At 53.8% G+C, this 20,729-nt stretch overlaps 1 protein-coding gene across 8 annotated transcripts; it reads left to right on the top strand.

The window, feature by feature from the left end:
- Positions 1–280: 280 nt before the first annotated feature.
- Positions 281–18,476, top strand: IFT27 (intraflagellar transport 27). 8 transcript variants are annotated; one of them, XM_047742518.1, is made up of 8 exons: positions 281–388; positions 695–793; positions 7,182–7,261; positions 7,630–7,689; positions 8,752–8,811; positions 10,759–10,876; positions 11,838–11,947; positions 18,230–18,476. In XM_047742518.1, exons 2-8 carry the CDS (start codon positions 760–762, stop codon positions 18,326–18,328), a joined length of 561 nt encoding a protein of 186 aa, XP_047598474.1. In that variant the 5' UTR covers positions 281–388; positions 695–759; the 3' UTR covers positions 18,329–18,476. The 8 variants fall into 8 exon arrangements, with proteins under 8 accessions (XP_047598474.1, XP_047598469.1, XP_047598470.1 ...); XM_047742513.1 differs by having other exon boundaries at positions 7,110–7,261; XM_047742514.1 differs by having other exon boundaries at positions 326–418; positions 7,110–7,261.
- Positions 18,477–20,729: the final 2,253 nt, after the last annotated feature.

The raw sequence follows: 20,729 nt of genomic DNA, 5'->3' as shown, positions 1-20,729 counted from the left end.
CGTTACTGCGCAAGCGCCGCTGCAAACTCCCGCGCGCTGGACCCGCCCCCTATGGGCGAACTCACTTCCGAAAGGGCGGGGGGGAGCAGCGGATCCCCCTTCCTCCCCCAGTTGGTCCAAGCCAACCTGTGGCCAATCAGAAAGCTTCTCTTATCACCGCCTCTGGCTATGGAGATCGGAGCTTCCTTTCCGCGAACTTTCCGGCGGCGCGGGGGTGGGAGTAGCAATGATTGACATCTCCCGTAACCATTCGTCAAGCGGGATGAGTTTGAAGCACAAATAGCACTAAAGACTTGTCCGTGAAGGGAGGGCTGTTAGCCCCGCCCCCTCCCCCCACTGGCCTCCGAGAGCCTTCGGGGCGGGAGCTTTGGGTGGCAGCCAATCGCGGGTCACTGGGGAGGAGGAGGAGGCGGGGCAGGTGGGCGGCGGGTGAGAGGGAGCGCCTCTGCCTCTGTGTTGGGGCTGCAGGCTTTCGGGTCTCACTTTTCGGTCCCTGCTGCCGGCTTTGGGCTGGGAACGGGGTCCGCGTCGCCTCCGAGGCCGCCTTCTGAGGCCTCGAGCTGAGCCCCATCTGGCCCTCCTCCGCGCCCCCGCCCCAGTCCTCGCGCCCGGTAGCCGCCCCCAGCCCAGCGGGTCCGTACCGCGGCCACAGGCCCCTTGAGCGTCTGTCTCCTTTCTCCACTTCCCTTCCCAGGCAAGTCCCCCAACGCCTCTAGCAGCCGCTCTTCCCTCTCTTGTTCGCGGAGGTAGTTGGTTACCATGGTGAAGCTGGCGGCCAAATGCATCCTGGCAGGTGAGTTTGAAATTTACAGTCTCCGGAGTCCAGAGACTTCTAAGATATGAGAGCTTTAGTTCTCCTAAATTGCCTACCCTCTTTCCCTTTTTTGTGTCTAACAAAGGCGAATTAATGTAATTACTGATAGAGTAGATTCCGTTAGGGTGGGAGAGTTATCTTCCAGAGAGCATCTGTAGCTCCAGCGGACTTGCCCACTCCCGGTGCTGCTCCGAGACCACCTTCACCAGTTTTCGAGCTGTGTTCAGGACGAGCAGACTCGTTCTAAAAAAAAAAAAAAAAAAAAAAAAAAAAAAAGTCAGGCTAAATACACCGTAAGTGTTTTATCTAAACCGTGTGCTGTATCCCAGAGTCAGGGATCAGTGACTTTGGAGATCTTTACATGTGGGATTTTTTTTTTTTTTCCCCTGAGCCCACCCCCTCTGATAACAGGGATTGGAGACAATAATGTGCAGTTGACCAGAGTTTGCAACAGGCCCATGTGTGCCGTCTTTAAGAGCCAGAGTTACTTAGCCAACCCAGTCTCGAGGGGACATGAATGTTGAATCCCCCAAATCTTCGTTTTGTTGACTTCTGTATCTCAAGCATCCTGAAAATCTGGAACCCAAGAGGTACTCAGTAGCCATGTGTGGAATGAATGACAGTGTGGCATTCACATTTGTGGTGTCCCCTTTATGTGTCCGCACCTTTAGGAAGATAGTCGCCTGGGTTTTGATCTGGGGCCTCTGAACACGGGTGTAGTTTTAGCGCATGGCAGGCACGGGTACTTCATTCAGTGCCCTCCCTGTAGCACACGAGTAGGTGCTGTATTGTTCTCTTACTGAGGCACTGAAGGGTCTCTTGCCCAAGGTTACCCCCCGTCCCCCAGCGAAGGAAAGTCATAGGCAAGATTTCAGCCCCCAGACCTGCCCAACTCCCAAAACTCTTCACTTGTGTTATCTTTGAACTCCGTGATCTCGCCAGGGTTCCCTGACCAGCTCAGGAAAGAAATGGTCAGAAACCATATAGAGGGAGAAGAGATGCCTGTTTGGATTCCTCTCTTCCAGACTGAAACTGATGACATTTTTAAGGGCTTTTCTAATTTGAAAATAAAACAGTCACACAGAAAGATGACTGACCATAGTAACTCAGATCATACTAGAGAGAAAAAAAAAAAAAAAATCCATGCTTCTCAAGAGAGGTCTCTAGTTTCCAGAAACACCAGGGGAGGCGGTGTTGTGTAACAGAAGTAATTCTGGCTGTTCCTATGTCATCTGGGACGCAGCAACTTCCCTCAGCCTCAGTTTCCTTGCAGATACCGTGAGAACGTTTTTATTTTCCTCCATGGGCTTCTCTGTCTAACTGTTCTTTCTCTTCTTTCTTCATTCAACTTCCATCATGGGACTAACGTATTGAGCACCTTCTGTGTGCCAGCACCGTACAAGGACCCTCAACCCAGGTATCTCAGTGAATCCTCACAAGAACCCTGTGGGATCAGTATTGCTGTCATCCTCATTTACAGATGGGCACCTGAGGCCCAGAGAGGTTAAGACTTGCCCTGGGTTGCACAGCTGGATCTGGCAGAGCTGGCACGCAGACCCCGGTGATCTGATTTCCAGGGCTTTGTTTTCAGCCCACAGCTCTACTGTCCCCAAACCTCAATTCTAGACTCTTTGCCCCTCTTTATATCCACTCCCTCAGGCACTTTTCCCCTGATTGCGGCCACCACCTGAGTAAGTGACTTGTAAACTCCAGTCTAGTCCTTAACTGCAGCCTCCTTTCAGGGCCTCGAGGGCATTTCCTCATGGAAGTTTCCAGAAACCAATAAGACCTCAGCACAATAAATCAGGTCCCCCCTCATCACCACCACCATCACCAAATTCTCATTCTCCACACCACCCCCGCTGCCTACACCCCCCTCACTGGTTTTATTTTTCCTTTCCCTTCCCAGGCCTACTGTTTAAATTGAGTTTATCTGTCTTTTTTCTCTCCTATAACTAGTCATGGAGGGACTTGATGTTCAACTTAAGTGTTCATTCATTCAACAGATCTTTATTGAGCACCTGCTGTGTGTAAGTCACCATGCAAGGTATAACGGGAATACAGGGCGGAACCAGACCAGACCCTACACTCATCGCATTGCTGAGATGCACAGAATAATTTATAATCCAACAAACATGAATAGAATGCCCTTTGTGCGCCAGACACCAGAGAAATACCTCAAGGCCGGCTGCTAATTGTTCTGGCTCAGCTGAGGAGATGAGGAGGGATTACACCCTTGACATTCATCTGTTGTAAATAAAACAGTGATTTATTTATATATTTAAAAATCACTTAAATATAACTTCATATACGTCAGGCGCTGCACACATCAGCTCATTAAATCCTCCCAACAATTCCATGAGATAGGTGCTGTGATTCCCATTTTGCAGAAGTGGCCACTGAGGCTCAGAGATCACTGACCCAAGGTCACATAGCTAATAAGTGAGGGGGCTGGAGTTTGTGCCCTAAGCACTACAATTTACTGCCCCTTGATGGAAGCGGGGACGGGGGCTCTGACATCAAGTCTCATGCTACCAGCCGGGGGCCTCACATGTAAAGGCAAGAGGGAGGGATGGCCTTCCAAGAGGGAGGAAGGATAGGGAGCCTTGCCGGGCAGAGAATTTGGACTTGAGCGGGGAGACGTAGAAGGAAGTTACCTTTGAGGGATTCTCAGAGAGCAAGAGTAAGAGGGTAGGGCCCAGATTCGGTGTAAAGGGTAATTGGAGAGCAGATTGGAGGTGGATTCAGGGTTGATGGCAGAGGGGTACAGTGACATCAAAAGCTGTCCTGGAAACGTCCATCTGTTGGTGCCAACAGGGTAGGTAGAACAAAGAAAAATAAAAAGCAGAGAGGGGCAGGTGGGGAGCGCGTCAGGCAAGACCCGCTCAAGAAAACAGAAAATACATTGGGTATTTTATTATACAGAATTGGTTCAACAGGGGTTGGAAAAATGGAAAAGCAAGAAGAGAACCTTGAGGTGACACAGAAGTGGTAGGTAGAGGTTGGGGTGTCAGAGGCTTGAGGAACCCCACAGAGCTGGGATCCAGATTCCCGAGGAGGGGGCACGGCTCTGGGATGGGACCTCAAGAATTCAGTTACCTGCCATGTGGTGCCACAGATCACTGGGCCCTAGTCCCCCTTGGGAGGGAGCTGAGCCCCGTGTTCTGGCAAGACGCGACCAAACCCATTCCAGACCATCCTGAGGGTCTGGGTTTGGAGACCACTCTTGAGCTACCACTGCTACAGAAGTCGGGGTCCGGGCAAAAAAGCAGAACCTACAGTAGGTATTGCACCAGTGAGATTTCATGCGGGGTGTTCATCACACAGGTTCTGGAGGCCTGGAAGGATGAAGGGACATCAGAAACCCAGGAGTGCCCTGGGGAGCCAATATGCAGATCTCTGAGAAGGGGACACTGCCCCCCCCCCCCGCCCCCCGATCCTGGCATCTCTTAGGGGGAATAATAAGGCTGGTCTGTGAGTACCAAAAAAAAAAAAAAAAAAAAAAAAAACTGGAGAGATGTTACCACCTGCTGCTGGGTGAAGGCCATTGCCAGGGTACTCCTAAGAGACACAGCAGGCAGGTGGGAAAGGAGCAAGCCCATCCCCCCTCTCCCAGCTGCCAGTCTCTCTAGAACTCACATTGGCAGAGCCGGACAGGAATTCCCTGGCAAAGGAGACACATGTTTGCAAAGTCCCTGCTCCCGCATCACAAGGCAGGGCACAGAGCCCAGGTTGAGGTAACTAGTGCAGTGTCAGCAGTGACAACAAAGGCCATGCGGGCTTGAGACCCAACAAAGGACATCAGGAGCAAGGAGGAGAGTATGAGGTGTGGGAGGAGCGGGGAGATGCGGTCAGAGGTGACTGTGTACAGCTGGGAGCCGTGGGCAAATGGTGACATGAGCAGTACCAGAGAGATGGGTGAGCAAGACCACGTGGGACCTGGGGGTGCGACACGAGCCAGGCTGTCGACAGATTGGGTGGAGGCCCAGCATTCTCGTGGAAGCTTCCACAGGTTATTGGAGATACAGAGCGTGGGAGAGAGATCCTGACCTGAGAGATGACTTGGGGAAAGAGAGTAAACGGGACAGAGCCACTGGGAGCAGAGGGCCGAGGACAGACCTACAGGAGTGGCCACATTTCAGAAGCAGGAAGTGGAAGAATCAGACCCGTGCGAGGACACTGGAGCCATAGGGCCAGAGGGCTCAGGAAAGAGGGGGCTGCTTTGGGCTGAGTCATCCTTCAGAGACATCAGGGAGCATGAGAACTGAGGAAAAAGCCACTGGACTTGGCAATTAAGAGGTCACAGGTGACCTTGCATGGTGCCTTTGCAGGTGTCACCGTCTTTGTCCATCAGGGCCCCTCCCTGCCGTCACCCTGGGCTCTGCCTGGCCCCGGGGAAGTCGTCCTTGCTGATGAAACTGCTCATTTGTTTCGTTCCTCGATGCGCCCTCAGACACTTTGGTTCTCAGCTTGTGCTATTTGCCTTTGCACTTGTCATCTTGTTGCTCTGCAAACGTGTTTATCAGTTATTCCCTTCCCTGTGCTGGATCCCTCCTCAGCCGGCACACGAGGCGGCTTTCCATAAGTGTGGGTGACTCTGACTGACAGTCGGAAGAAAGGTTCACGAAATTAACTAGAACAAATAAATCTGTGGGGAATTTCACGAGCGAGAAGAGCCAATTTCTAACTGGATTCAGAAGCAAAATTGGAGTCAGGAGCGTGGATGCAGTCGAAGCGCAAGAAGGAAAGCGATACGCTCTGTTTGTTCGGAGATGGATGGGTACCCCGCCACAGTCCAGTCCACGGTCGCCCCTGATGGCAGGCAAGGCTGCGGTGATGGGGCAATGTTAGAAATGGGTCAGGAGTGTCCTCAAGCTCTAGGAGAGGAGAGGGGTCTGGTGGGGAGAATGAGATGTTGGAATTCTGGGCCAGTTACCCAGCTTTCTCTGAGCCTCGGACCCTTCCTCTGCCCAATGAGGTTGATGATGGCGACGGTAGGGGGTGGGGGCTGGGAAGGAGGGAATCGTGGGAATGATTCCCTTCTAAGTCATGATGGTAAACAGAAAAAAGCAAGACTGAACAGCTCACTCAATGCTGGAGGAGTTCACAGGAAATGAAATGCCACAAGTAGTCAAGTAATTGTCTCGCAAGAGAAAATTATAGGTGGGAAAAGTCAAAACTGAAAAGTGAACAGAGCAGCGGGCTGTGGAGAAGTCAAGTGAAGAGGTGCGTGGGATCCGACTGTAAACAGCGAAGGTGGGGAGGGAGGGGATCACACCGTAGGATACGAGTCAGAGCCCCGCGAGTGCAGTGGTGGTTTTGCTGGGACCCAGGGTGTGAGAGAGCAGAAAACAGGTGTTCTGAAGGAGCGTCTGTGCCAGACTCACGGCCCCGGCCCCGGCCCCGGCCCCGGAAGATCTTGCAGATGAGAACAGTGTGGAGTCCCAGGAGGCTGAGCTGAGCCATGCATGGGGGCAGGGGGGGGGGGGGGGGAGGCGATGCCCACAGCGGGATTAAGGAGGGGCGTGGAGAGCCTGCATCGTCCTTGGGGGCAGGGAAGAGCCTGCAGATTAAATCTCTCCCGACAGTCTTGCAGAAGGTCCAGATCTCAGACTGAACCTATGCCATACACCTTCAGTTTGGAGATACCAATTTATGGGGCTATGGACTCATGAAGGAAGGGCAGGGAGAGAAACCCCAGAGCGTATAAGGCGAGCCTAGAGGAAACAGTGGCCATTGAGGACAGACATGGCAAAGCCCCTGGGAAGATGGGTCCGCAGTGGTCTCGGGCGCGGGGAGGCAGGGGACAGAATGTATCACTTGGAAATGGATTTCAGGTTGATAAATTTAGCACCCATCCCTTGCTTCCTGTAAATACAGATGCCCTCCCAACCTCTACCCCCCATCCTAAAAGAAGAGTGCAGGGACCCACGTATGGGAGCTCGAAGCTCGAATTAGTTCCGTCAGGCAGGTGAGCCCCATAAGACTGAGCGGGTCACACACCTTTACCTTATAAGACTTCAAAGTAAATTCAAGTTTGAGAGTGAGAGTTTTCCCCCATAGGGTGTGTTCGGTAGCAAATGTTCTGTTTCCAGTGCTCGAAAGCGCCCCCGCCCGCGCTCTGTTACCTTCCGGGTTGGTTCTTTCGGATGAAAGGGTTACCCTTGAAGAAACTCGACTGGGCTTTGAAGATCGCTCTCCTGGGCCCATGGCCCTGCCGGCCACCTCACAAGTCCCCAGGAGAATCAAGTACATTTTCTCTGAAAAGCCATTGAAGTTTCTGGTTTCTAACTAGCTTTCGGGAGTGAGAGCTTCTGCGGTCAGATCGGGACGGCAGTGATGGTTTTCTTCTCCTCTGACCTCACAGGAGACCCAGCAGTGGGCAAGACTGCCCTGGCACAGAGCTTCCGCAGCGACGGAGCCCATTTCCAGAAGAACTACACCCTGGTGAGATGTGGGAGTTGGGGGCTGGTCGAGGCTTAAAGAGAAGCGGTCATCCCCTAACCCTGAAGGAGTGACTTTCCAGAATTTTTTAAGAAGCCCTGAGAAGTTTGATGAGAAGCTATTTGAATGGCCACAAGCCACAGGGCACGAGGCTGTCCATGGAACAGACTGGCAGGTGGTCGGCCTGGTTCTCATGTGCTGCTCCTTGTGGGTGGGGACTTGGACGAGGCTGGTCGGTCCTGTCTGACTTCTGCACCAAAAACCAATCCAGAACATAGTATCTGTGCCTTCTGGGTATCGGGTGTTCATCGTGTCCTGCGACACGCCTCTTGGGACCCTCTGATGCACATATTCTCGGTTCTCTCCCACAGACAACAGGGGTGGACTTGGTGGTGAAGACAGTGCCAGTCCCTGACACGGGGGACAGTGTGGTAAGTGGTGCCCTTGACCCCAGAAAGGTCAGTGCTCCTCCAGCTGGGCTCAGAGTCTCTGGGGTCCGTGTCATCTTCCCTAAGAGGGACACAGTGCCAGGACTTGGCCGAGGCTTGTCTCAGCACTTGGGAAGCGTCACTGACCCAGGCCAAAGAAGGGGGAGTAAGAAGACAGGGATAGGAGCCCTGCACTCATAGAACTGGAGTAGTACCAGGGTTCTTAACCGAGGTCCCTTCTTTGGAATCTGTAACTCTGGAAATTGAATTGCAAAGGCATCACGTGTGTAGTACTATCCTGGAGAGAAGACGGATGAATCACCACCTTCTTAAAGAGGTCCATGAGGAAACACAGCTTGAAGTACCCCCAGTGCAGGGAGAAGGGCTAACATGAGTGCAGATAAGCGGCGTGCAACGCAGAGTACAGCCCTGACCTTCAGACCGCAGGTGCTGGGGTCAGAAGCCAGCCAGGGGCATCCAGTGCCCCAGGGGAGCCGAAGGGGAGATTTCCCAGAGCAGCAGCAGCAGGGAGGGGCCCTCGCATGGGCTGGCCGAGGTTGCGTCGAGGGGCAGGAAGAGTCACCCTGCGCCCTCTGTCCGAATCCCACCCCTGCCATCGGGGAAGGATGGCAGGCTGTCCTACTTTAAACACCTTCTCCAGGCCTACTCTGTGACCTGCTTTAAAAAGAATTGTTTTAAGATTTGAAAATCAATTCGGTTAACAAAGTGCAGGATGACCTTTTGGAAAGCAGAGCACTTGTCAGCCTGTTTAGCATTCTGTTCTGCCAGGTGGGAAGTCAGCTTGTTCCTGGTATTTCTGCACTTGGGGTTAGGAGAGGTGAGCTGTTGAACAGAAAGTGCTAGTTGGTACGGGAGACCATTGCGCTGCCCGTCTCAGGCTCTCCAGATCGTTCATTTCCCCCATCCGTCTTTACCAAGCCTGTGGGAATGCGTGTATCTCACCATGAAGCCGGGTCTGCAGGGAGCGGAGGGTCACCTCGGGGACTTGCGGCCAGCCATTTGCCTATGTGTAGACTTTCTGGGGACCTGCCTTTCTGGTTCTAGGAACTCTTCATTTTTGACTCTGCCGGCAAGGAGCTGTTTTCCGAAATGCTGGATAAACTGGCAAGTAGCATGCGATCTTTTCCTTAACCACTACCACCGTCCACACAAACTTTCCCCCTTCCCTGCCCTCCCAGAAGCTACCACGACAGAATTCTTCCAGGAGCAGTCCTCCCAGCCTTGGGATGCACAGCCCCTTGGCCAGGAGGACTGGCACGTGCGTGTTGAGTCCCCCTTCCCCCAGCTCTGGAATGGCCAGGTTCCAAATGCACCCGAGCTGTGTGACTCAGTCCCCGCAGCGCTCTGGGCCCCCTCCTTTGGCCAGCTCCCTCCTGATGGTGATGGTGCTGCGCAGTCCACCCTCCCCAGCCTCACAGGACAGAAGCAAACATTTCCTTCCCCTCTAGGGGGCACCCTGGAGGCCCCGTAGCAAGGCTCACCTTCCCTGCCCACCTCTGGGGTCCAGCCTGGGGTCCACTCTGGGACCTGCACCTGCTGCCCCCCCGACCCCTGGGGGGTCCTTCTCTGGCCCACCCAGCCATCCTTGCAGGGTCCAGCTCCCTGTACTATCAAGGTAACAGTTCTGCTAATCTGGGCCAGTGAGCTAATTAGAAGTTTTGAGCTCTCCAGAGCCCTCCCCTGCCTTTCCAAGAACAGCTACATTTTAATAGAAACTGTTTTCTGCCCCTTTTTTGTTGTCTAAGGGAAACAGATCTAATGACAGTCATTTCTCATGGGCTGGCTTCACGCATCCATCTGTGATGCCTACCACGTGCGTGCTGTGTGCATGGCCTCTCACTGGGTGCTGCCCTACTGGGCAGAAGGGAGGACGTGTCTGGGCAAGCCAGAGGGGTACCGGTCAGCCCACACCCTGCCTCCAGCCAGCCCTGACGCTGGGCTCCTATTCTAGCCCCAGCTTGATCCCAAGCCTATCCTGGGTCCCCTTACTGAGGCCTAGAGGAAGGAGGTGTCCCTGCATGCACAAAGGCGAGGTCACTGTGGTTCTAGCAAAATTTCTTGAGTTAGTGTGCAGCGTGAAGTTGGTGGGGGGTGTTCGTCAGTTCCGTTAAAGCGGCAGCGTAGCCTTGGGGTACAGTAAACCCTCCAGAGCCAATGCTGGACCAGCCTTCCAAGGACAACTGGAGGGAAAAGATTCCTCCCCACACCCTGGGAGGTTACTGACACACCAGAAATAAACCAGGCTGTAATTGTGCAGGATAGGGGTCCCCAGAGATGGGGGCCTGGCCAGAGCCTCGTGCACCAGGACGAGCATCACAACCTCTGAGCAGGGCCAACCTGTGGCCTTGTGTGAGGCCACAGGACGTCCCAGGATGTCCCAGGCCACAGCCCCTGAGAGCATAGGCCTGCTTCTTAATTGGGACAGCAAGCCCTGTCCACTTGTCAGTCTGGTTTGGATTAGGGCTGATGTACTGCAGGAGAAGCAGAAAGTGCTCTTCGCATTTTGAAAAGCCAGCCCTTATTAAGAAGATGCCAACAAGCAAGCTTCCAGGGGCTGGCTAGTGGAAGAAGGATGCTCTTTTAGGCCTGCAAAGCAGGAAAACATAATAACCGACATAACAGTGGGCCCTTGAGAGGAATGCGACAGAGAATGAATGGATGAAACCAGCGACAGGCCAAAGCATTTCTGGGTCGGAACAAAGCCTCAGTCCTACCCCAGTCTTTAAAGCATGTCTGATCTGGGCAAGTCAGTTACCCTCCCCGAGCTCAGTAGGGATCTTGAGACCAGCCTTGCAAAGTTGGGAGGTTTTTCAACCACGCACAGAACGTGCCCAGAACGGCAGCCTGGTGCAGGGGTGAGCCCCGGCCCTCACCTTCAGCCCAGCCCTCTCCTTGGTACCTGTGGGTGGGCTCAGATGTCTGACTCCCGTCCCCATTGTGGTTTTTCATCTCCCACCCGCCCCCGCCGCCAACCCATCGCTTCCCTGGGAAGTCCCACCTAGGAATCATTCCCATGGTTACTGACATGCTCATCCTGTCCCTCTGGCACAGTGGGAGAGTCCCAACGTCTTGTGTCTCGTCTATGACGTAACCAACGAGCAGTCCTTCATCAACTGCAGCAAATGGCTGGAGAAGGCTCGGTCACAGATTCCAGGCACCTCCCTCCCAGGTAGGAGCTGCCATCAGCTGTGGGACTTCCAGCAGCGGCTGTCCCTCGAGTTCACGAGTTCAAGGTCATTGCAGAAGTGCCTAAGGCTAGAAAAGAGGGTGCGGTGCCCCTGGCTTAGAGTGTAGTGGCCTTCATGGTACGGCAGCACTGTCTCTTAGCTGCCCCGGAAACCTCAGCGAGTTACCACACACACCTCTGTGAGTCTGTAAAATGGGCATGAAGACGGCCCTTGCGCCCCGCAGGGTCATGGAGAGGAGACTCAAGGACAATACGGAGAAGGTGCTGTGATATGAATGAGTTTTTATTTCTGAAAGCCAGCCCCGGGGATGAATTCCTCATTTTCTCCTATATGTGGGGCACAAGTAAACATTCAAGTCCTATTGTCACTTCTGAATGCTTTAAATCAGTTTATTTTTCATCCCTATGTGAGATCAACAAATTCCCCTCATTAGAGACCAGGGAAAGCGATCTCCAGAGACGGGCTCAGAAATTAGCTGCAGCTGATGCAGCTGGGAACAGCTCTAAATTGCCGCTGAGTCCCTGGCTCGGAGCCCAGTCCTTAGATTAGTATTAATGACCATTTTTAACGTCTGCTCCATGCGCTCGGAATTATTGCAAATGCTCGCATAAATTTGGCTCTCGCCTTGCAGCCTGAAGGAGACCGGGCAGACAGATCGGCGTGAAGTCTGGAAAAGGGGCCTAGCGAAAGCTGGGTGTGAAAAGCAAAGCCCGGTGGCTTTCCCGAGGCAGGGGTGGCGAGGGCGGGTGTGCAGCCTGGGAGCCTCTCTCTCCCCCTCCTCTCCCTCTCCCCCTTCCGCAGTGCTCAGCACCTCGGATCAGTTGGCCTCTCCTTGACAATGTTTTAGACCCCTCAGAATTAGTATGCTCGCCCTTTGATCTCCCCAGCAGCCCTCCAGGCTGCCACAGTTAAACCAGTTAAATGGTTGTTTCTTTCAAGCAGGTGTGTTAGTGGGGAACAAGACAGACCTGGCCAGCAGACGAGTGGTGGATTCGGCTCAGGCCCGGGCATGGGCCCTGGGCCAAGGCCTGGAATGTTTCGAAACATCCGTGGTAAGTAGCCCCGCTCGCCCCGGAGCCGAGTCTAGAGTGGGCCTCTGCTGGAGGTGGTCTTTCACGTGATCTTACAGCCTCGAACCCCACCATAGGGAGAGTCTCCTCTGGAACTGTCGTGCACATTCTTGGTTCAAAACCTTTCTCGATACAGCAGAGTCACCAGTGCACTTACAGGAAAGCAGAAGCGCCGGCCTGCGCCGACATAGTTGTATCTCAATTAATGAGAAATACAGGTGCGTCAGGTTCAATCGTAGCGACCCTTGGTGTCCACGTGAGATAGTGTGGGTTACAGTGCCCTTGGAGCATTATCTCACGGGCCCTCACAGTCAGTACCGTGACATTGGGCGCTGGTCCCATAATCCCCATTTCCGTGTTGAGAAGGTGAAGTGACTTGCCCAGGGTCACATGATTTGTGAAGACTTGAGCCGGGGCTATGAGTGCTGGCTCCCTGTCCCAACTTCCCGCAGCACCAGCGTGACACCAGGCCACAAAGTACCCTCAGAGTCCGCGGGAGCCCTTGAGAGAAAGGGGACAGCCAGCGGGATTTGCTACTGGCGCCATCTCACAGTTCTGGCTCTCCAGCACCTGAGAACCCCGTTCCTGTTTTTGAGACCTTTTAGGTCCCAGCCTCCCTGCAGCCAAGGTACAGGCATGGGACCCCGTCTGCACCAGTCAGACATGCTCCTGTCAGACTTTCCAGAAGGAAGGAAAGTAACAGCTCCCCCTGCAGGAGCAACCCAGAAGTATCCATTCCAGCCAGCTGGGGCCAAGGTTCTTGGCTGCAGTGCCCCTCCCCAGGGTTGGTGGGGAGACTTGCCAAGGCCCGCGTGGCCAGAAACACCCATGGTTGTCACTCGGACCTCACTCCTGGCCTTCTGGCCCCCTGGCCTGAATCTTTGGCCTTCCAAAAGAGTCCGTGAGCTAGTTAAGAAATAGTCTAGAAGTGGTTTTGCTGCAGACACTTCCACTGTTCCATTTACAAAACTTGGCAAGTGTGGCTGTTCAGATGCTGTGTGGATGTGAACTTTTTAAATCCCCCCCCCCAAAGCGGCGTGCTTTCTTGGGAAAGTGTAGCAGGTGGAGGCCAACACTCTGTCCGCTGGGGGCGAGGCAGAGAACTTAGCCTATTCATCGAGCTGCCAATGCTTCGGCTTCCTCACCTGTAAAATGGGAATAAGAAAATCTATTCCTTGTTGAGTGATGAATGTGAGAATTCCGTCAGATGGTGAATAGGAAAACATCAGCACAAAGTCTGGTGCGTAGTAAACAATAAATGTTTGCTTTTGAAGTATGCCCATTCCCCCTAGGAATCTAATTGATACTATTGTTACTTAAAAGTTTCAGATTCATAGATGATACAAAGATAGATGTCCCGCTTGCCTCTGGCCCGATGATCACAGATGCTAAACTAATGAATTTTGCGTTAGCCGCTTTTACGGGATGGAGGGCGTCTTCCCTTGTACGCGGTGCCCCTTTGAGCCAAGCGAATGGTGTACTACCCACATCGAGACATATTTTACTACTCCCTCTGCCTCCATTCACATTTGCGGAATTGCCTCCCTACCCCAGGATCCCACAGTCCCCAGAACTCTTGATGGAGCTCAAAAATTAACGCCCACTCCCAACCCATGAGTCATCACAGGCCACTGGGCTACGTGCTTCAACTCTGCGTGGGTGTTTGTTGCTGCACCAGCGAAACGGGTGGGTATCAATTATGCCAGGGGAGGCCGCGGTTAAGCACTTGGTATTAACTGTGTAAGCTAACTAGTCCCCCGAGTTGATGCTAACAGAAGCACCACTGGCAGCTCGGGTAAGAAGGCTGTAATTAAAAAGGAAATAGAACCCGATGCCGCCTGAGACGCAGCCAAGCCTTGACACCTGGCGCCCAGCTCCGCCCTCCTGATGGCTGCGCGGCGGCCACCATCCTGACGGTCCCCACGTGGTCGTCTGACCTTCTCTCTCTCTACCCTTCATTCACATGGCCGTCTGACCTTCTCTCTCTCTGCCCTTCATTCCATCCCCAGAACAGGCTCATCTTAAAACTGGAACTTGGCCCCCTTCGATGCACCATCCCCCGTGTTCCCCACCGCTCCTAGCACCCACCAGTCTGCTTTGTGTTTTTCTATGACTAAGGGTGTTTTTAGATCCCACATATAAGTGAAAAGATGCAGTATCTGTCTTTCTCTGTCTCCCTTGTTTCACTGAGCCTAACGTCCTCAAGGGTCACCCCCGTCATCACAAATAGCAGGATCCCCTCCTTTTCCAGGCTGAATACTGTTCCATCGTGTCCATTTGCATACCAACCGCAGGGTCTTTAATCTGTTGATGGACCTTCGGGTTGTTTCTGTGTCTTGGCTGTTCAAGTAATGCTGCAGGGAACGTGGGGGTGCAGGTGTCTCTTCAAAGTAGCGATTTCATTTCCTTTGGTTGTCTACCCAGATGTGGAATTGCTCAATTGTTTCGTAGCTCTATTTTTAACATTTTGAGGCACCTCCGTGTGGTTTTCCGCAGCACCAGCTTGCTTTCTCACCAACAGTGCACAAAAGTAGTTTCTTTTTCTCCATCTCCTCCCCGACACTTGTTATCTCTTGTTTCCAGGGTAATAGATGTGCTAACAGGTGTGAGGTAGTAATCTCATTGTGATTTTGATTTGCATTTACCTGCGGATGAGTGGTGTCCCTCATCTTTTGATGGGCCTGGTGGCCGCTTGAATATCTTTTTGGGAAAAATGTCTATTTGCTCCTCAGTCCATTTTTAAAATCAGACTATCAGTGTTTTTGCCGTAGAGTTCCCAGAGTTCCTTACATATTTTGGATATTAACCCCTTCTCAGATGTGTGGTTTGCAAATAGCCTTTTCATTTTGTGGGTGGCTTCTTTCACTGTGCAGAAGCTTTTAGTTTGATGTAGTCCCATTTATTGGGTTTTGCTTCTGTTGCTTGTGCTCTGCCATTAGAGCCATAAAATCATTGCCAAGTTTCCTGCCCCAGAGCTTTGTCCCAATGTTTTCTTCTGGGAGTTTTATGGTTTCAGGTCTCAAGTTCAAATCTTGAATCCATTCTGAGTTAGTTTTTGTGAATGGTGTAAAATAGGGGTCCAGTTTCATTCTCGTGCCTGTGAGTATCTGGTTTTCCCAACATCATTTATTAAAGAGGTTAGCTTTTCTCCACTGAGTATTCTTGGCTCCCTTGTCAAATACTAGCTGTCCGTGTAGGCAGGGGTTTATTTCTAGGCTCTCAATTCTGTTCCATTGGTTTTTGGGTCTGTTTTTATGCCAGGACCATTCTGTTTCGGTGCCTATGGCTTTTTAATATAGTTTGAAATCAGGACGTGTGACGCCTCCAACTTTGTTCTTTTTTCTCAGGATTGCTTTGGCTATTTGGGATTTTTTATAGTTCCTCTTGGACTTGTTTTAAGATTTTATTTATTTATTTGAGAGAGAGAGAGAGCATAAGTGGGGGGAAAGGCAACAGAAGACGGAGAGAGAGAATCCCAAGCAGACTCCACACTGAGCACAGAGCCCAATGTGGAGGCTCGATCCCTGAGATCATAACCTGGCCCGAAATCAGGAGTCAGATATTTAACTAACTGAGCCACCAGGTGCCCCCAGCCTTCGACTTTCTTATACCCTTTGATACTTGACATTTTCAGACCAAAAAATGAAAAAAAAATTTTTAAGCAAGTTCTAAAAAAAAAGTTCATCTCTATAGGACAATATTAAACACAAGTTCAAGAAGGATATGAGGGGAGGACTCTCCTCTTACAGCAGGGTGAGGGAAGAGAACTGACCCTTGTTGAGTGCCTACTGTGTGCTAGGCATCTGCACACATTATCCGCAGAAGCTTCTAGCAGCCCGACAAGACAGCCAGTGCTATCCCTGTTCTACAGATGATGAGCAGACTCAGAAAGCTTGTGTGGCTCTCCCTGGTTGCCCAGCCTATGAGCGGCCGAACCAGGACTAGAATGCCAGTCTAAGCTTGAGAACCTTCTAGAAGGAGCTCTGGCCTCCCACAGAACCTACTTTGGGACTCTCAGAGGCAGAATTATAGGCCAGATTGAGCACTAGTCGGAGAGTCTGATCAAAGGATCTTTTCATACAAAGCAAATGTACTCTCTAGTATGTCAGTGAGATTATGATTAGTCTTTAACAAACAGGTTCCTGTCATCGGCAAACCCTCGTAATGCATTCAGAAAATGGTGCCGTTTACATCTGCTACTTCAGGAGTGCTCCGTGGCATATAGAAAGGCTCAGCTTCACTGAATTTTTACTTTTTATATTGCATTCTCCCCAGATCTTGCTTTCAGGAACTTTCAAATTCATTTGGAAATCCTTGTGCGTGTCCTACGCATTCCTCATCCCCTGTCTACTCCTTACTTAACTATGCTTTCAACTGGGGTAACATTCTTTTTTTGGAAAGGGAGGAGGGAAGGGGCAGAGGAAGAGGGAGAGAGAGAATCTTAAGCAGGCTCCACAGACAAAGCAGAACCCAACACGGGGCTCCATCCCACAACGCTGAGATCATGACCTGAGCGGAAATCAAGAGTCAGATGCCCAACCGACTGAGCCACCCCGGCGCCCCCAGTGTAACATTTTACTATTGACGTTGGCGTTGCCTAGGCCATTGTGTTCCATATAGCCAAAAGTACCTCGCGGATGTGATGAGTTTGTTCCCTTCTGTCTGATGGCTGGGGGAGGGGGGCCTTGGCCATCGCACACTTAGTACAGGTGCTCTTCTCGGCTACAAAGTCCCCCGTTCCTCAGCGGTGCCACCTCTTTTTCTGCTCTTGGCTAACTTGTCCCATTCCCGTTTGGGATTTCCCTTGTGAGAAAGTGTGGGTAACGCTTTCTGTGCGAACCGGTTTCCGTTGTGCATTTCCGTCTCCCCGGCTGGCAGGCAGAAAGGTTATTCTCCAGTTGGGGAACTCAAATCCTAGGCTGGGCTCCGCACACCCCAGCGGCACCCCTGGGCCACAGACAAAGTGAAGGCACTGAGCTCGGCGAGTTCAGAACATTCTGCCGTCCGGAAACCCTTCCCTGTCGTTGGGGTTATTTTGTTGCTTTGTGGCAAGGCTGCGCTTTTGCCGGCTGCCAAGGATGGTCTGGAGATGGGTTCTAACGCGTGCATAGCTTGAGCCTCTGTCCTCAGAGTAGCGGGGAGACATGCGTGCACACAGAGTGAGAGAACACTAGCTAAGCTGAGAAACGACGGTTTTCCTTCCCCAAGAGCTTGGCCATGCTCGCCCTGTGGGACCTGTTCTTCCCACCCTGTGGAGGTCATCTAGGGCCAGTTCCAGAACTTGTCTAATCGCTCAGAGAACAGGAAGTCCTTCAGGCACCTTTGGTTACAAAATAGTCATCACAGTTGCGAAGACACACAGTGCTGGGCGCCTGAAAACTGTTCCCCACGTCCAGTCAGGGCTCCCTCCCATGCCTGCCGTGGGAAGCAGGGCCGGGCCTGCCCTTCCCGCCCCCAGCCTGCCGCCTGCAGGAGAGGGAGCTCGGGCAGCTTGGCTGGGACCCGCCGCGGGTCCTCTGGACTTGTCAGGTGTCTCAGACTGGCGCCCTGGGAGCCCTGCACTGACGCGCCCTCCCCGGCCCCTGGGTAGAACCGCCCCCACAAAGCTTCCCCGCTCACCGGTGACTCCGCCTCACCTCCTCCTTCAGCCCGTCCCTGCCGAGGCCCCTTGGGGTAGCTCAGGGCTGGCTCTCCTGCTCGGCCGGCTGCTGGCTCAGGCCAGTGCTGCTGGACACAGCCGTCCACACAGCCAGCCCCGGGCTGACCTCGAGGTTTCCCAGACCTGGCTCCAGCACTGGCCTGAGCCCCGGGGCCTCGGGCTTTCTCTTGCGGCCTCCCACTGAGCTCAGGGGAGAGAGAGGCACCCCAGGGGTCAGTGCCACAGCTCTGCCTGTCCAGAGTGAGGCAGCGGGGAGGACCTGCCATTGTTATTTTGCATGGCCCCTTGAGAGCCCCGGTCAAAACTAAGCGACAAGAGTCTCACTTTAGCATCCCGGCACACGTGGGGCGAGCGCAGCCGCAAGCACAGGCTCTGTGGAAGCATCCAGGTGCAGCCCCAGCCCCACCACTTAGGGCGTGAGGCTTTTGGCAAGTTAGGTAACCAGTCTGTGCCTCGGTTTCCTCCCTGTCACAGGGGCGCGCTAGTAGCCAGCCCTGCTGTTGGGGGGGACAAAGGAGGCGAGGCAGGTGTGGCACCTGCCGCTAGGGGTGGGGGAGTCCTGAAGAGGCGGAAACACCACCAACTTCTCCACCTTGCCTCTGCAGAAGGAAACAGAGAACTACGAAGCCCCCTTCCACTGCCTGGCCAAGCAGTTCCACCACCTGTACCGGGAGAAGGTGGAGGTTTTCCACACGCTGGTGTGAGGGCCCCGGGGCGGGCAGTGCCTCACGACAGCTCCACGCCGCTGGGGATCCGGCAGGGACTCCAGCTCCTGGGGGAGAAGAGAAGCTGGACTTGCTTCAGCCACTTTTGATATCTCCTGACAGCTTTAAATAAAGTGGGAAGATGTAAGAGCCACCGCTCCTTCCGTTCGTGGCCGGGGTGGCCCTGGTTCCTTCTTGCCCTTGGGCTGCCAGTTCTGGGCGGCACTCAGAACCTTGGTGGCCCCGGCACCTGCGGGGGCTGGCACCCATCAGAGTGGGTGGTCCTGCCAGCCCCAAAGGGCCTGCACCCATGGCACGGCCCACGGTGGGATACTCGGCTCGGAATTGGCCCACGGCTGCTGCCTCCTAACAGATCCGGCTTTGCTGCCTGTTTTGCTGTCCAGATGCCAAAGCTGCCGTGCGATGGCCGTGGTCACCGACCCAACAGTGCCCTCGGTCGGCCCCCTTGGGGCCTCCTCCTGAGTAAGGTGCCCCACCCTTACCCGCTGCCGGGAACCTTGAGCGCCCAGGGAGCTGTGAACCGGGCCACTCTCCTTTAATGACCCGCCTCTCGCAGCCGGGCGGGAGTCGTAATTCTTTGCACTAAGCTTGACTCTTTTCCATCCCGTGCCGGCTGCCAGATTAATCTTCCTAAAACCTCACTTTCCTCATTTCACTCCCCTGATTAAAGACCCACAGAGGTTCCATGGTGCCTTTTACACCAGGGCCGTGGGCCACGGTCTGGCACGGAAGCCCCCCCCCCCCCGCCCTTCACCACTGCAGGGCGCCTCAGCTGCTTTCGATCCTGGTGCCCCGGAGGGTTCCCCCTTGCCCACTGTCAGGTGCCACCCCTCCCAGTTCGTGGGAATGGGGGGCTTGGTGCAGAGCACCGACTTTGCAGGTAGACAGACCTGGATCTGTCCCAATGATCGTGATGGTCATGAAATTTACTCTGGGTGCTGTTAATGACCTGAACTAAGCACGTGACCTATATTAGCTGACTCAGTCCTTACAATGTAGTCTTACCATCCCGCTTCTACAGACAAGGAACCGGAGTCAGAGAATCTGGTAGCTGAGCCAAGGGGTGACAGAGCCAGGATCGTCGACACCAGAAACCCGCTCACGGCCACAGCCTCTTCAGCCTCCCTCCTCCTGCCTCCCCCTCACCCCCCAGCTTGCCCTGGCCTGGCCTGGAGCAGGTGGAGGTCTTTCCATCTGCAAAGGGTGCTGGCTGGGCCACCCCTTGAGGTGACCATGAGAAGTAAACTAACAGGTGAAAGGCAAGGGTGGGGAGGGAGCACGTGGTGTCACCCCTTCAGGCCCCATCCAGCCCCTTCCTCTTCCGGCTGTTTCTCTGTGGGAGCTCACAGTAACAGCAGTCTTCCTGCTGAGTCACTCTTTCAGATGGTGGGCACCGAGGACCTATGGTGGGTCAGGCATTTCTCTAGGCGCCCGCAGTGCCAACTGCTGATCTCATGTCACGTGGTCTGCAAGGGAAACCTACAAAAAACAACTAAGGAGCCATGGAGGGGGCATTTCCAGTTGCCCCAGAATTGGTCCCTGGGACCCACCACTACAGACAAAGAGATGCTAAGAGATCCCAAAAGGCTGGGGCCAGACACCTTCCCTGGGGCAGAATTGGCACTGCTTCCAGGAACTAGCCCCGGGCCCCTCTGCTCCTGCCCTCCCCTGTTGGTGTAAGAAAGATGAGTGGCAGAGAGGAGGGACTGTGGGTAGATGGGGCATTCGTTGGTGAGTGGGTGCCTCTCCAGCTCCTGCCCCACCCCCCGAGAACACTCCTGAGGCCGAGGACACTGCCAGCAAGAGGCTGGCACCCCGCTCCCCTGCTGGATGCTCACTGCACTGCGGGAGCTTCGTGCCAGCTGCAGGCACGGGGTGGTGAGGGTGCCCTTGGGGGAGCTTGGCACACATGCCTGGGACTTGTGCCAGATCCAGGGGGATCTGGTGGGGAGAAGTCGGTGCCACCGGCAGGAAGAACAGGTCCCCCCCACTCAGTTGTGCAGGACCCACATAGAGTGGAGTCAGTGGGCCCCCAGACAGATCCTGGGCAAAGGGAGCTGCTTCCCACCCGGAAAAGGTTGGGGCCTATTCTGCCAGCAATGCTGAAGTGGGGGGATATGGCTGTCGCCTCCTGAGGAGATCTCAGCCACAGAGGAGACTCTACCCCAAAATGACCAGACACCGATCTCCACGGAGATGAGATGGCTGGCTGGTGGAAGCAGACCAGGAGAGGCGTGCGAGGGAACCGGAAGTAGCCCACCCCTGACCCCTCTGCTCCAAGGGACCCCAGAGAAAGGAGAAGACAAAGCCCTTGCTCCTCATCCTGTCCCTTCTGTAGAGGAGCTCTGAGCCAGGATGGGATTTCGAACCGGCCTGGTCT

The sequence above is a fragment of the Lutra lutra genome, chromosome 8 (assembly GCF_902655055.1).
Source record: "Lutra lutra chromosome 8, mLutLut1.2, whole genome shotgun sequence".
Classification (NCBI taxonomy): Eukaryota; Metazoa; Chordata; class Mammalia; order Carnivora; family Mustelidae; genus Lutra; species Lutra lutra.
Note: the sequence above shows the minus strand (reverse complement) of the source record. Positions and strands in the feature narration are given on the sequence as shown.